The sequence below is a fragment of the Theropithecus gelada genome, chromosome 3 (genome assembly GCF_003255815.1).
Source record: "Theropithecus gelada isolate Dixy chromosome 3, Tgel_1.0, whole genome shotgun sequence".
NCBI classification, from domain to species: domain Eukaryota; kingdom Metazoa; phylum Chordata; class Mammalia; order Primates; family Cercopithecidae; genus Theropithecus; species Theropithecus gelada.
The window spans coordinates 129,414,846-129,431,401 of record NC_037670.1 but is presented as its reverse complement, the minus strand read 5'-3'; the positions used below and the strand labels follow the sequence as shown (position 1 = coordinate 129,431,401).

Sequence of the window (16,556 nt, the reverse complement as noted above, 5' to 3'; positions counted from 1 at the left end):
CAGGAGAATCGCTTGAACCTGGGAGGTGGAGGTTGCAGTGAGCTGAGATTGTGCCACTGCACTCCAGCCAGGTGACAAAGCGAGACTCTGTCTCAGGGGGGAAAAAAAAAAATTTACATTAGTGGAACATGGTGGCATGCGCCTGTAGTTCAGGCTACTCCAGACACTGAGGGAGGAGGATTGCTTGAGTCCAGGAGTTGGAGGCTGCGGTGAGCTACTGATGACACCAGTGCACTCTAGCTTGGACAACAGAGCAAGGCCCTGTCTTTATCTAAAAAAAAAAAAAGGAACAGGAAAGCCAGAGCCCACCTACAAAATCACCCTATCCTTTGGTTTTGAAATAGAGAAATTAAATGATTCCTTGCTCAAAAAAAGTGTTACCCTTTTATATAACAAAGATTAACTTATAAATCTAAAAAGATGGGTAAGATTATCTGTTACCAATAAAAATCATTCCAAAATAACATGTATGACTTGTGTGGTGTCTCCATTTCCTCTATCATGTGATTGAATTTATACTCACGGCACTCTTTATTATTTTGATACTCGTTTGTTATTCCCTCTACCCCATTCTCTATGAAAGCTTCTCCAGAGCAGTGACCTTGCCTTCTTTGTTCATCTGATATTTCAAATGGCAAGCTCTCACATTTTTGTTAAATGAGTAAGAACTATGTGTACATTATGTCAAGCACGTATCACTGTTACTTGAAGACATGTAACGAAGCATTTCAACAATTTTGGAAATCTTGAATTTATTAGAAGGCAGCTAAAGCTGATTAACCTCATTTTGTTTGAACTGTGTACCTAATAAAAATAGGTGGCTGGGCGCAGTGGCTCTAGCCTGTAATCCCAGCACTTTGGGAGGCAGAAGTGGGTGGATCACAAGGTCAGGAGTTCGAGACCAGCCTGGCTGACATGGTGAAACCCCATCTCTACTAAAGATACAAAAAGGTAGCCAGGCGTGCTGGTGGGCACTGTAATCCCAGCTACTTGGGAGGTGGAGGCAGGAGAATCACTTGAACCCAGGAGGCAGAGGTTGCAGTGAGCCAACATTACACCACTGCACTCCAGGCCTGGTGACAGAGTGAGACTCCGTCTCAAAAAAAAATGAAAAAAAGAAACAAGTTCCCTTTCACTAACACCACAATGTCATTAATTACTCCTCTTTAGAAATACAATTCCCACTCTTAGAGAAAACGGGACCTTACAAAAAAAATCAGTATCAACTTAATCATGCTGAGGACAGAACAGGGAGTTGGATAAAATCTCAAATCCTGTCACCAGATGTCTTTTCTGGCAACAAATTTATCTTCTCTATTTTATTATTAAAGCACTGCATCTTCTAAAGTGATTTTCTAAATGAAGTCAGTCAAGTTTTCCTAGAGACATTTAGTAACAGCATGTATTCTGTAGTGTTTTCCCACAGTGTCTGTTCCATTGAATAACACTCTGTGGGAGTCAAAGGTGTTATCCATAAGAAACTGCAAGGGTATACAAGTTTAGGAAAATCTGACAATTTCTCAAGTTTTTAAACATATGTACACTGGAAATCTGAAAAGGAAGGATATCGTATAGTGCTCATCACAGTAAACTGATCATGGCTCTTTTTCACAAAGCATCTCAAGTTATACTTGCATGGAATACTCCTTGATGTGAAGGATGAACGCTGAGAAAATTATGGAGAATCCTGCACAATCCAGGGCAAAGGCCTCCAGATCATGCATTACCTGAACTACAGGGAAGCTTCATTCATTTCACATTCATGGGCCTATATCTGTCTATCTTTCCTCAAATGGTTGTCAGGAACATTCAGTTAGCTCATTTATTGAGGGTCTACTTTTTTGCCCATCATTTTTTATTCCCCTAGGAGCTAGGGCTACAACAATGAATAAAACTATAGGTTTTCTCCCTCATGAAGTTTATGTTGTGGTGGTATAAAAATTCTAGACTATCCTAGCTGCTTGACAAGTCCAGGAATCTTGCCTACGTGACTTCCTTGTCATACCCTTTCACTGTTTATGAAATGTCCGTCCTTTTAAATATGAAGACCACACTGAATCATCTTCTGTGGACTCAATTGTAAGCAACCTGACAATACAGGCCATCAAATATTACCAAGATTATATTCCCAAAGTACATTATGAGGGTTATGAAAAATTATTTTGGAAATATTTGAAAACTACAAAGGAGACTGTTTTCATGCCATTATAAATGGGGGAGGAAGTGTTTTATTTATTTATTTTTTGAGCTTTTCACTGTCACCCAGGCTGCAGTGCAGTGGTACCATCTTGGCTCAATGCAACCTCCTCCTCTGGTTCAAGTGATTCTCGTGCCTCAGCCTCCCAAGTAGCTGGGATTATAGGCATGTCCCACCATGCCTGGCTAATCTTTGTATTTTTAGTAGAGATGGAGTTTTGCCATGTCACCCAGTCTGGTCTCAAACTCGTGAACTCAAGTGATCAACCAACTTGGCCTCCCAAAGTGCTGGGGTTATAGGCATGAGCCACCAGGCCCAGCAACAAGTCTCTTTCAGTATTTAAATCTTTCAGAAGTTTGCTGCTTTTAAAATGATCACTTTAAGCTACAGGTATACCCCCCAGTATCTAATCCCCTTCCACATGTACTATTTATATGACACGATTACAGCCACCTAACCCCACCTCCACAAACACACTAGGAGGACACTCAGTAGTGCCCTGGTTTTTGGAATCAAGTGAGTATAAACAGTCTACTGTATTTCAGTCTACTGGCTAATGGTAAGATTTTCCTAATGTACAATAACTATGCAGTTCCATATAACTTAGCCACAAATTTGCTTTTGTAAAAGCAGGTAACAACTTCCTAAGGAAAAAAAAGACAAAATATGATGGATGGAAAAAGAAAATGTTCATAAAAGAAAAATCCAAAAGGCCAAAAGGGATAGAGGGTAATGGAACTGGAAATGAAAAGGCTTTCCATCTTGGCCACATAAATATTCTTTCATGAAATCTTCATCCCTGAGTATTTTGTGTGACCTCTAGCCAACTTTATCTCCTTAGTAGCCCTCTCCTCCAAAAATAGCCTATAATCCCAACCAAATATAATTTATTATATTTATAGCTCTCTCCAGGACTTCCCCTGGAAAAATACATTCCATAAAACTTTGTCATAAGCTAACCTGTATTTGGTTAACCCTACTCAAAAGGTCCATAATAAATATAAATACAGAAATATATTAAATATACATACATAAATATATTACCTAGAGTTCATGAAACAATCTGATCTCTCCCCAGCTATAAGTTATCTATCATATTTATATCTCCTTCACTTATTGCTGAGTTGTAATTATTTTTGTAAATACTTCTAAAAGCAGAGATACTGCCTTCTATTCTCATTTAAAAAAATGAAGCTGGCCGGGTGCGGTGGCTCAAGCCTGTAATCCCAGCACTTTGGGAGGCTGAGGCGGGTGGATCACGAGGTCACAAGATCGAGACCATCCTGGCTAACATGGTGAAACCCCGTCTCTACTAAAAATACAAAAAACTAGCCGGGCATGGTGGCGGGCGCCTGTAGTCCCGGCTACTCGGAGGCTGAGGCGGGAGAATGGCGTGAACCCGGGAAGTGGAGCTTGCAGTGAGCCGAGATCGCGCCACTGCACTCCAGCCTGGGTGACACAGCGAGACTCCATCTCAAAAAAAAAAAAAAAAAGAAGCCAACAACCAAAACACATAAATACCCTGGTGCAATTTCTGGAAATTAAGCATGATTTTAATAGGTGGTATGTGAAATTATGTACACAGGTTAAAATTGCCAATTTTGTATTTTTCAAGCTGTACTACAAAAGGACAGGGTGTAGTACAATAGATCCCACTTATTCACAGGGGATACACTTCAAGACCACCAAAGCATGCCTGAAACTGCAGATAGTACTGAACCCTATACATACAGTGCTGTTTTTTCCTATACATATGTAACTGTAACAAAATCGAACAATTATAACCATGTACTGTAATGAAAGTTACGTGAATGTGGTATCTCTCTCAAAATACCTTAATATTTTGAACCTCAGTGGGTAACTGAAACCTGGGAAAGCAAACCTGCAGATAAGGAGGGACTACTATACATTTAAATTTGGTGATTACATGGAGTTTATCCGGGAAGATGTTATTACTGACTCGTCTTACTGCAATCTGATAAATATACATGATACCGAGTCTAGGTGAGCATCTTAAATCTGAAACGCTCCAAAATCCAGAACTTTTTGATGGCCAACATGGTGCTCAAAGGAAATGCTCATTGGAGCATTTCAGATTTTTGGATTTGGGATCTTCAACTGGTAAGTGCAATGCAAATATTTCAAAATATTAACCCTGGAAAATTTCTGGTCCTGGAAAAGTAATATGGTTTGGAAGTCGATCTTGTCACAGGTGGAGATTTAAATCAGTTTGACTAAGTTTCTCAAGAGTAGTATGCCACCATCTTTATTCTACCTAGTTTTAGTTGTCCCTCTTTCTCACTTTTTGATTTGACATTATCTTTCTGACTACTGATGTTAATCTAACCAATATAAATCAAGACTAGGAAGATTAAAGGTGATTCATTTTTAACTTTTCAAGACCAAATATAATATTAATACTTGGGGGTGGGGAACTCTACTAATTGCTTAGGAATCCTAGGATGCATGATTTTTCATTCTGCTTATTTGACTACATTAAAAAATTCTTTAATGCAAACATCAAAGCAAATGTACCAATTAGAAGTAACAATTGCGATGACTTGGAGAGCTATGGGTCAGGAGCCAAGGATTTTTAGATTTTAATTTCGTATCCTTTTGAAATACCAAATTAAAGACATTTATACTTTCAAGTTTTCCACATTTTATTCCCATGAAAAATACTCGGTTTCATATCCACTTTAATGGCAGATGGCAGAATATATTAAAATGGACATAAAAACTTTGAAGTATTCTTCATTTTACTATAGCATACTAATAAGCAAAACCAGGACCAAAAATGGATTCCAAGTAAGTAAGCCAATATACATATATATTTTCTAAGTTCCACCAAGTTTAACATGGAGTATACAATTCTCTCTTTTTTGTGGAGATGGAGTTTCGCTCTTATTGCCCAGGCTGGAGTGCAATGGTACAATCTCGGTTCACTGCAACCTCCGCCTCCCAGGTTCAAGTGATTCTCCTGCCTCAGTCTCCCAAGTGGCTGGGATTACAGTCGCATGCCACCATGCCCGGCTAACTTTTTTGTATTTTTAGTAGACACGGGGTTTCATCATATTGGCCAGGCTGGTCTTAAACTCCTGACCTCAGGTGATCCACCCGTCTCGGCCTCCCAAAGTGCTGGGATTACAGGCATGAGCCACCGTGCCCAGCAAATATCCAATTTTCTTCTGGCATCTAGAAATGAGGATGTTCTAAGATCCACTAACTTTGTCAGCATTTATAGAAAAATATATATTTAAAGTAGCCCCATATAAATGTTTATAAACAGAATTCAATCTGAATAAAAGTATTGTATTTATGGGCAAACAACAAACCCCCACTGGTTTTCTGTTTTTGTTTGTTTTGTGACAGGGATCTCACTCTCATCACCTAGGCTGGAGTGCAGTGGTAGGATCACAGCTCAGTGCAGCCTTGACCTCCTAGACTCAAGTGATCCTCCCGCCTCAGCATCCTGAATAGCTGGGACTACAGGCATGCGCTGTCAAACCTGTCTAATTTTTTAAATTTTTTGTACAGATGAGGTCTCGCTATATTGCCCATGGTGGGTCTCTTAACTCCTGGGCTGAAGTGATCTTCCCACCTCAGCCTCCCAAAGTGCTGGGATTACAGATGTGAGCTACCATGCCTGGCCTATGATTTTTTTTTATTTCATTTTTTCTCCAAAGTGGTCGCGACAGCCCTTAAAGCCAGTTATAAAAGAGGTTCCTCCCACCAGACACTTGCCACACACAGAAACAAGTAATACTCTAAATTGGTTTCCTACAAATTCCCAGCACAAGGCTGTGTCAGTTGAAGAATAAACAGAACAGTACTAAAAATCAATACTCAATAAAGAGCCATAGGTAACTTGAAAAGGCACACATAACATATATAATCGAATCTCAAAAAAGGTTCAAGATAATCCCTTTAGGTACAATAATTTCTCCTTTATAAACTCCTCCAATATTTTCTATTTTCTTTTCTTCTAATACTACCTTGTCTCGACAGACCAGTGTTCCTGAAATCCTAAGGCTATGAAACTGTTCTTCATTGTTTTCAGAATTCTGAGTATCAATAATTCATCAATATTAGAAAACTATCAAGGTGATAAAAACAGGCACATATTAAGTAGGTCAACAATGATCAGACTTTTGTTGTTGTTGTTGGAGACAGAGTCTCGCTCTGTCGCCCAGGTAGCTCGCTGCAACCTCCACCTCCTGGGTTCAAGCAATTCTCCCACCTCAGCCTCTTGAATAGCTGGGAATATAAGCGCATACCACCATGCCCGGCTAATTTTTGTATTTTTAGTAGAGATGGGGTTTCGCCGTGTTGACCAGGCTGGTCTCGAACTTCTGGCCTCAGGTGATCTACCCACCTTGGCCTCCCAAAGTGAGTGATGTGAGCCACTGCTCCCAGTCAACAACGACCAAACTTTCAAACATCTCACCCTTAAATATGTGACATGAGATTCCATGGAATACAACATGAAAACCCGGAAAACAGGACACAAAGGAGCATACGAAGTAAAGGGGAATGGGGAGCACCTATCATAAGGCCATCAGTCAGTTTGTAAAGTCACTTTCAAATTTTAGGGCATGGAAGGTATATCATGATATTTTCTTAACTGGCTGATATATCAAATGCTAAATTACCTTGACTGACAGATCAAATGCTAAATTACCATAATTTGTGAGAAAATACCTTGTCCTAATTTTTACATTGATAAAGTATTTGTAAATAGTACAAGGAATATACATCCTAAATTTATTTTAATGAGAACCTTACTGTATGATAGCAGTGTGAGAATATAGAAATAGCTACCAGTGGTCAGTTTTGTTTTTTTTGCATAAGCAATTTATTTGGTGCTATAAGGTTTAAAGTTCTGTTTTTATTATATTTCAAATCATGAAAGGATACATTTAGCTAAGAAAAGACATTCTGAACAATAATTGTGGCATTAAAATTTATTAATAGTTCATTGTGGAATTATTAAAATATTAATAGTTATTACTTCCAAAATGTTATTTCTTAAATGTCATACATTCTTAAATCTCTAATGAACAACCAACAAAAATACAAGATTAGTGACATTTATTTAAATGGTAATGATCAAACCAAATAAAAATGCTCAATGGCACATCATTTGCTAACTTCAAAGAATAGCGTGAAAGCCCATGTAAAGGCAGCAACAGTTACCATATGCCTAGCAGCTGTCACTAAGCCCAAACTAGTAGCTTCCCAACTTACCATCTTCCTTTTCCTTTCTGCAATCTGCTCCTCTGATTCCATTTCTACTTCATTACTAACAGGAGTTTTTTCTTCTATATCATCAATAAAATCTGGTTCCTGAAAAATGGAAATGACTTCTTTATACAAACTATTATTCCATCTATACAACCAGTGACATTAAAATATTTTAATGTCTTTCAACCACAAGAAATTCAACATATAAATATCATCAGCCTACTTAAATTCATTTAAGAAATTTAGAACTGGTTTCCTAATTCAAGATGCTTTTCAAAATCATGCAATCAAATACTTTTGCTTTTTAAATTTTAGCCAATCAAGTTTTTATCAATATAGGTCAAATACGGTAGCACGGCCTTATATTTATAGAGTTCCCAAAACATAAATCTATACATTATTTCAGAAAAACCTGCAAATACCCAGTGCTCAATAAGTGTATGTTCAGTTGAAAGTTTAAGGTAAATCATTTCTAGAAGATAGGGCCCTGGAAATGAGCAAAACCTTACTTAATTTTCACCTTTTAATTATCCCTCCTAACTGTTTTTTGTTTATAGAGGACATATAACAATATATTTACTGGTGGGGCAGATAGACTTTGGCCAAACTCTACCCCCAAAATTACCTTATATGTTCTTAGTGAATTTTCTCTCAAAAATTTTATTTGCTGTTATTGTGACATGCTTATAGAATTGATAAGATTACCTGCATCCACATGTTTAAGGAAAGAAAATTTTGCAGCTTAAGACTTTAAATAAAAACATTTATTATGAACATAAAGTGCCAGCTAGAAGATTTTTTTAAAGTTATCTAGTCTTAGGATAATCTTGTCTGCAATTCTGCAAGGATTTGCTGGCTGCGCTGTTTCTTAATAATTCAACAAATATTGTACAAATTCTAGCAGAACCTGTATTTTACACTTATGAATACTTCATTAAATGACAGAACAGACTTAAAAATACTTTAAACAATTATACATATAACAAAGAAGAGGATAAAATATGACAGATTATTTTCTTTTGTTTATTCAGTTTCACTGAGAGCAGAGTTCAATACCTGATTATTTGATACTGATAGTCTCAATGGAGAAAGCTTTCTTTGTTTAGTTTCTGGGCTCTTCATTTTGTTGGTTGTTCCTTCACAATCCAAAGTAATATTCTGATTTTGTGTATCTTTTTCTTTTGAAATATCTTTGTCTTTTTTTCCTTTTTTCCGTCTGGTCTCATAACCACTACTGATATTTTCCATGGATTCAGAACTACGTTTTAGAACAGGGCACTCTGGGTTTTCTTTGAGGCATGCACAGTCCACCTTGTACTTACTGGAAAGATAACCAATTAAATATTTATTTCAAAATATAAAACAAAACTGGGAAATTTCTAATCCATTTTAAGCTGTAACTCCACAAAATTGTATGCAATTATTAATTATAAGCAATCCTTTTTAGTAATTTACATTCCTAGTTAACTACCACAAAAATTTTTTTCATTAAAATAATGTAATAATTAGATGTTGATTTCTGACCAGATATTAGGCCTTCAATCATAAGTATAACTGGTACAGGTTGAGCATGCCTTACCTGAAATGCTTAGGACCAGAAAGGTTGTGGATTTTGGAATGTTTACATATATATAATGAGATATCTTGGGGAATGGGACCCAGATCTAAACACAAAATTCACTCGTGTTTCATATAGGCTAAAAGTAATTTTACACACTGTATTACACTGTATTTAATAATTCTGTGCCTGAAACAAAGTTCTGACTGCACTTTGACTGTGACCTGTCATATGAGGTCAGGTGTAGAATTTTCTACCTGTGGCATCATGTCAATGCTCAAAAAGTTTAGGATGGCCAGGCGCAGTGGCTCTCGCCTGTAATCCCAGAACTTTGGGAGGCCGAGGCAGGCAGATCACTTGAGAACAGCCTGGCCAACATGGTGAAACCCCGTCTCTACTAAAAATACAAAAATTAGCTGCGCATGGTGGCAGGCACCTGTAATCCTGGCTATGCGACAGGCTAAGGCAGGAGAATCGCCTGAATTCAGGAGGCAGAAGTTGTAGTAAGCCAAGATCGTGCCACTGCATTCCAGCCTGGGTGACAGAGTGAGACTCCGTCCAAAAAAAAACCAAAAAAACAAAAAAACAAAAAAACAAAAAAAGTTTAGGATTTTGGATTTCAGATTTTTGCATGAGGGATGCTCAACATATAATATGTTACAGAAGAAGAAAAAAACAAATACATCAGAACTTTGAGCCTTTTAAAGCAAAATGATACTGTGGATTACACAAAACATTAAGGCAGAAACCATAATTACTTCAGTGTCCCAGAGTGCTATATAAAATACTGATTTGCAATGTGACCTACATAAAAAACACTAGGTATAACAAATACTAAACCTCAACTAGTTTGTCTTATCCTTTAAGGAATGATAACAACAACCAGGTTTCTTTAAAAAGCTACCTTGATAAAATTTAATGTTTCCTTTTCACTATACTAAGTGTTCCCTCATTCAAATGGAAGCCTATCTCATCTTCACAATAATGATATTACTCCCATTTTACAAGTGAGATTAAAACTCACTGAGGATTAGCATCTTGTCCAACGTTACACAGTTAATATGTGGAAGGGACGGCATTTAGATCCAGGTCTGTATGACTCTCAGGCGCATGTACTTTTCATTTCAATATTTCTCAACTCTGACCACTTTATCTTTATCACAGCTGCTAAGATGTAGTTCATCTCTAGGATATAGGCCAAATGCCCAAACCTCAGTTAAACAATAATACAAATCTCCCACTCTGCATGTTTTAAGTAGTTGAATATTTGTTCACAATAAGAACAATTTACTTATTAAGTGTCTAATATTCCTAACTCATTTACTTTTAAAACTGCTAGAAAGATTCAAATCCAACTTCCTAATTCTGTGAACCAGGGATAGAATTCAAACATTTATGGTCCTACCTCCCGCCTCCCAAATCAGGTAGTAACAGATACTAGCTTGAAACTCGTTCTAGATGTTTGATTTTAGGACAACAGAACTACAAACAATGATGGCAACAGCTTTTGTTTATTAAGCACCTAAGGTGAGTATTATTATTCTTCTCATATACTTGAGGTAATGCAGCACAAAGTGATGAAGAAATTGGTCCAAGGTTACGTAGTAAGAGACCAAGCCAGGATTTGAAACCAGACAGATTACATTCTTAACCTCTATGGGATATGCAATCCCACAAAGCATTGAGCAAAAAACTATGCTAAATCTCCTACCTTCTAGGGGAGAAAGAGCTAAAATGATATGATAAATCTGACTGCAATAATCAGTAGAAAGGGATACTAAAGGAAGAGGGATTTCACCAAGAGAAAACATAATGAACATTTTAAAAACTGCATTTAAAAAGAATATCACACAAAGTATAAAAATATATAGAATAAGAACTGAATTGAACTGCTTATAACCCAAAAGACTACAGAATATATAAAGAACTTATGGAAAAAAAAAAGCAAGAAAACAACTACCCAAAAGAAAGATAGACAGATGATACGGTCAGGCAATTCACAAGAGAGAAATCCAAATGACAATATAGAAAAATACCTCTGAGAGGCCGGGCGCGGTGGCTCATGCCTGTAATCCCAGCACTTTGGGAGGCTGAGGCGGGTGGATTGCCTGAGCTCAGGAGTTGGAGACCAGCCTGGGCAACACGGTGAAACCCCGTCTCTACTAAAATACAAAAAATTAGCCAGGCGTGGCAGTGTGTGCCTGTAGTCCCAGCTACTTGGGAGGCTCAGGCAGGAGAAATGCCTGAACCCAGGAAGTGGAGGTCGCAGTGAGCTGAGATCGTGCCACTGCACTCCAGCCTGGGTGACAGAGCGAGACTCCATCTCAAAAAAAAAAAAGAAAAGAAAAAGACCTCTGGGTTCATGAATAATCAAGAAAAATGGTAAATAAAAATATTAATATAAAGAGATACCACTCCACATGAGCTAGCATACATATTATATGCTAATATAATATATAGCATATATATGCTAATATATATTTTATTATGTAACATAATTATATTATACCATAAAATATATATGCTAATAGATAATATATATTATATATATGCTAGCTCATGTGGAGTGGCATATACTATATTATATATAATATTTTATATATAATATTTTAATACATTTTCATATGTCATATATATTTTATTTTATATATATTTTATTTATTTATGTATTTATTTTTGAGGTGGAGTCTCACTGTCACCCAGGCTAGAGTGCAGTGGTGCAATATCGGCTCACTGCAACCTCTGCCTCCCAGGTTCAAGCAATTCTCCTGTCTCAGCCTCCTGAGTAGCTGGGATTACAGATGTGTGACACCACACCTGGTTAATTTTTATATTTTTAGTAGAGATGGAGTTTCACCATGTTGGCCAGGCTGGTCTCGAAACTCCTGACCTCAAGTGATCCGCCCACCATGGCCTCCCACAGTGCTGGGATTACAGCCATGAGTCACAGCAGCTAGTATATATTTTTAAAGTCTTAGAGTAAAGAAGTACAGCAAGGCACTAAATTACTTAGGAAACTGGTACAAGTTTCTTAGACAGAAATTCACTCACATCTGGCAAAAACTCATGCTGTGCACATTCTACAACCCAGCAATTCCACTCCTATGTCCCTACCATGGAGAAAATATGTACATACTATGTTCCTTCCTACATGTACACACATGCAGACACGTTCAGAAAGCCCTAGGAGCATTCTTTTGTCAATATAAAGGTCAATAGTGAAATGGATAAATACTATAGGCAGTGAAAATAAATTAACTATAGGTATACACAATGCAGGTTAATCTCACATAATGCAAAAGAATACAGCAAGTTACAATTTACATAAAAGTTTAAAAATATACAAAATTCTAGACACTATTTGCCAACAAATACAGACATAGTAAAATGTTAAAGAAATCAAATTAAAGGGCTGGGTGTGGTGGCTCATGCCTGTAATCTCAGCACTTTGGCGGCCGAGGCAGGCAGATCATGAGGTCAAGGGATGGAGACCATCCTGGCTAACACGGTGAAACCCTGTCTCTACTAAAAATACAAAAACAAAACTAGGCATGGTGGCGGGTGCCTATAGTCCCAGCTACTGGGGAGGCTGAGGCGGGAGAATGGCGTGAACCTGGGAGGCAGAGCTTGTAGTGAGCTGAAACCGCGCCACTGCACTCTAGGAGACAGAGCGAGACTCCGTCTCAAAAAAAAAAAAATCAAAGATAGCAGTTAGTGAAGGAGGGAAGACAGATGCAATGTGGCTGCTAAAAGTAAGGGGCTTCAATGGATAATGTTTTAATTTCTTAATTTGAGAAGTACATGGGTGTTTGTATTATTCTTTTATTTTATTTTATTTTTGAGATAGAGTTTTGCTCTTGTTGCCCAGGCTGGAGTGTACCGGCACAATCTCAGCTCACTGCAACCTCTGCCTCCCAGGTTCAAGCAATTCTCCTGCCTCAGCCTCCCAAATAGCTGGGATTACAGGCATGTGCCACCATGCCTGGCTAATTTTTTATTCTTAGTAGAGATGGGGCTTCACCATGTTGGCCAGGCTTGTTTTGAACCCCTGAGCTCAGGTGATCCGCCCGCCTCAGCCTCCCAGTGTGCTGGGATTACAGGCATTAGCCACTGCACCTGGCTGGGTGTTTGTATTATTATTTACATTTTTCTATTACATTTTTAAAAACTGAAACAAGTTTCCATACTGCTGACCCTTGAACAACACAAGTCTGAACTGTGCACATATACTTATACATGGATTTTTTTCAATACATATGTTGGAAAAATGTTCGGAAATTTACAACAATTGCAACAATTTGAAAAACAGATGAACTATATAGCCTAGAAATATAAAAAATAAAAAAAAGAAAAAGGTATGTTAAGAATGCATATGCATGTAGATAGTAGTCTATTTTATCATTGATTACCATAAAATATACACAAATTATAAAAAGTTAAAATTAATCAAAACCTATGCATACACATAACAGACCTTACGTGGTGCCATTCACACTCCAGAGACATGTAAAGATGTATTATTAAATCATAACTATATAAAAGTAACTCTAGTACATTCTGTACTACTATAATAATTTTGAAGCCACCTCCTGTTGCTATTGTGGTGCCTCAAGTGTTGGGGGTATCTATGTAAAATGCCATGGGACACATGCCCAGGAGCAGTTCATCCCTCAGTAAATTGTGTATGGCAATAAAAAGTGATCTCTTGTGGTTCTCACGAATTCTTCAGTCTTTAGTGCAATACAGTAATTTTGGTTTTTTTTGAGACAGAGTCTTGCTCTGTCGCTCAGGCTGGAGTACAGTGGTCCGATCTCAGCTCACTGCAACCTCCACTTCCCAAATTCAAGCAATTCTTTTGCCTCAGCCTCCTGAGTAGGTGGGATTACAGGGGCCCACCACCATGCCCAGATAATTTTTTGTATTTTTAGTAGAGACGGGGTTTCACCATGTTTGCCAGGCTGGTCTTGAACTCCTGGCCTCAAGTGATCCGTCCACCTTGGCCTCCCAAAGTGCTGGGATTACAGGTGTGACCCACTGCACTTGGCCAATACAGTATATTTTGAGCAACACCTGTGACCTATACAAAGTGCCACTAGTGATGCTGGAAGTGCTCCTGAGAAGCAGAGAAGTTATGACATTGCAAGAAGAAGTTGAATTGCTAAAAATGTACGGTAGATTGAGGTGTGCAGCTGTATTTCTCCACCATCTCAAGATAAATGAATTCAGCATAAGTACCATTGTAAAAAATAATAATAAAAGGAAATTCGGGAGCCATCACTGCAGCTGGGCCACAGAATGTGAAAACTATGCACTTTTTGCAATATACCTTTTTATCTTGTATTGCAAATGAAGTTTTTATGTGGGTGCATGTGTGCTATATAAGAAAGACATACCTATAGACCCTAATATGTTTCTAGAAAAAGTGAAGTCATTAAATGACAACATAAAACAAAAGGAATATGAAAGATCTAAAGTTGGAGCATTTAATGCCAGTAATGTATGGTTTGATGATTTTAAAAAGAGGTTTAGCTTAATAGGTAAAGCCACTTCTGTGGACTAAGAGGCAGCAGATGAGTTCTCAGACACCATTAAGAAAATCATTGAGGAGAAAGAATATCTGCCTGAAAAGTCTTTTAATGCAGATACAAATGTCCTATTCTGGGGGGAAAAAGTCATAAAAAGACATTTATTAGTAAGGAAGAGAAGGAAGCACCAGGATTTAAGGCAGGAAGGGACAGATTAACTCTACTGTTTTGCGCAAATGCATTCGGGTTTATGATCAGGACTGCCCTTATCTATAAAGCTGCTAAACCCAAGCCTTGAAGGGAAAACAAACGCCAGCTGCCAGTCTTTTGGTTGTACAACAAGAAAACCTGGATGAGATCCCTTTTTCTGGATTGGTACCATTGATGCTTTGTCCCTCAAGTCAGACAACAGGTAGCCAGGAAGGGACTGCCTTTTAAATGTCTTGATATTGGGCAATGCGCCTGCCACCCAGAACACTATGAGTTCAACGCTAAGGGTATCAAAGTGTCTCTAATTCAGCCTCTACATCAGGGAGTGATAATGGCCTTTAAGGCTCATTAGACGCAGTACTCTATGGAAAAGACTGTCAATACTATGGAACAGAACCCTGAAAGAAGATCATGAAAGTCTGGAAGGATTATACCATCGAAGATGCCATCATTATAGAAAAAGCTGTGAAAGCCATCATGCCCAAAACAATAAATTCCTGCTGGAGCGAACTGTGTCCAGATGTTGTGCACGACTTCACAGGATTTACAACAGAGCCAATCAGAAAAATCATGAAAGAGATCATGGGTATAACAAAAAAAAGGTGGGAATGAGGGAGGAATACACATACGGATCTTAGAGAAATTCAAGAGCTAACAGACACTACACCAGAGAAATTAACAGAAGATGCCTGATGGAGATGATTGCTTCCAAACCAGTGCCAGATGATGAGAAAGAAGATGTAGAAAAAGCAGTGCCAAAAAACAAATTTACATTCAACAATCTGGTAGAAGGGCTCCATTTTTTTCAAGACTGTTTTTTACTTTTTTTATGATATGGACTCTTCTTTGATACGGGCACTGAAGCTAAAGCAAATGATGGAAGACTGGCACCATATAGAAACATTTTTAGAGAAATGAGAAAGCAAAAATGTCAGGCAGAAATTACTAATGTGTTTTCATAAAGTTATACCATATGTGCTTCCCTCTCCTGCCTCCCCTTCTCCCTCTGTCACCCCTGACACAGCAAGAGCAACCCCCACCCTTCCTCCTCAGCCTACTCAACATGAAGATGAGGATGAAGACCTTTACGGTAATCCACTTACACTTAATGAACAGTAAATTTATTGTATCTTCCTTATGATTTTCTTAAAAACATTTTCTTTTCTCCAGCTTACTTAATTATAAGAATACAGTATATGACATACAGAGTATGTGTTAATTGTCATTGGTAACACTTCCAGTCAACCGTAGGCTATTAGCAAAGTTTCTGGGGGGTCAAAACGTATAAGCAGATTGTGGACTGTGCAGGCAGTTGGCGCTCCAACCCCGTATTGTGCAAGGGCCAACTGTACTGAGATTTATCATTAGATTTTTACTAGTGTTTCAGAAAAATAGTTCTTAAAGAGTTTCTTTGCAGGATCTCCAACAAACCCTTTAATTTATATTGCAAAGAAAATTTTCTTCTGTTCTGAGGGGCAAAAGAGAAATTATTCATTCATACTGATTAACCAAATAAACTGTATGAATAAAACTGTATCCCCTAGAAGAAAAAAATTCTCACATAAACAAGGTCAGTGTTGTATGGCTGAATTAGGATCACTTGTTATAATTACTGTGAACATTTATATTACAATAATAATTAAGGAAAATGTAGAAATGAAAAGTAGCAATGATCTAATAGAGGCTGATATTAAACTTCTGGTTTTCAAGTATTTTTAACTGATTCATGATAAATAAAAATAAAAAGCTATAAAAGTAATGACAATACCTCAATTATTACAGGGACATTATGGAACTATTTTCAAACAACAGATGACATTTA

At 37.7% G+C, this 16,556-nt stretch overlaps 1 protein-coding gene across 2 annotated transcripts in view; it reads right to left on the bottom strand.

Annotated features, from left to right (window-relative positions):
• The window catches only part of KMT2E (lysine methyltransferase 2E), a 99,811-nt gene that overhangs the window by 15,431 nt on the left and 67,824 nt on the right, over positions 1-16,556 (bottom strand). For both annotated transcript variants that reach the window (XM_025381144.1, XM_025381145.1), the window contains 2 exons: positions 8,498-8,762; positions 7,445-7,543 (listed from right to left, as the gene is read on the bottom strand). In XM_025381144.1, the coding sequence (XP_025236929.1) occupies positions 7,445-7,543; positions 8,498-8,762 (364 nt within the window). The remainder of the gene's footprint in view (positions 1-7,444; positions 7,544-8,497; positions 8,763-16,556) is intronic.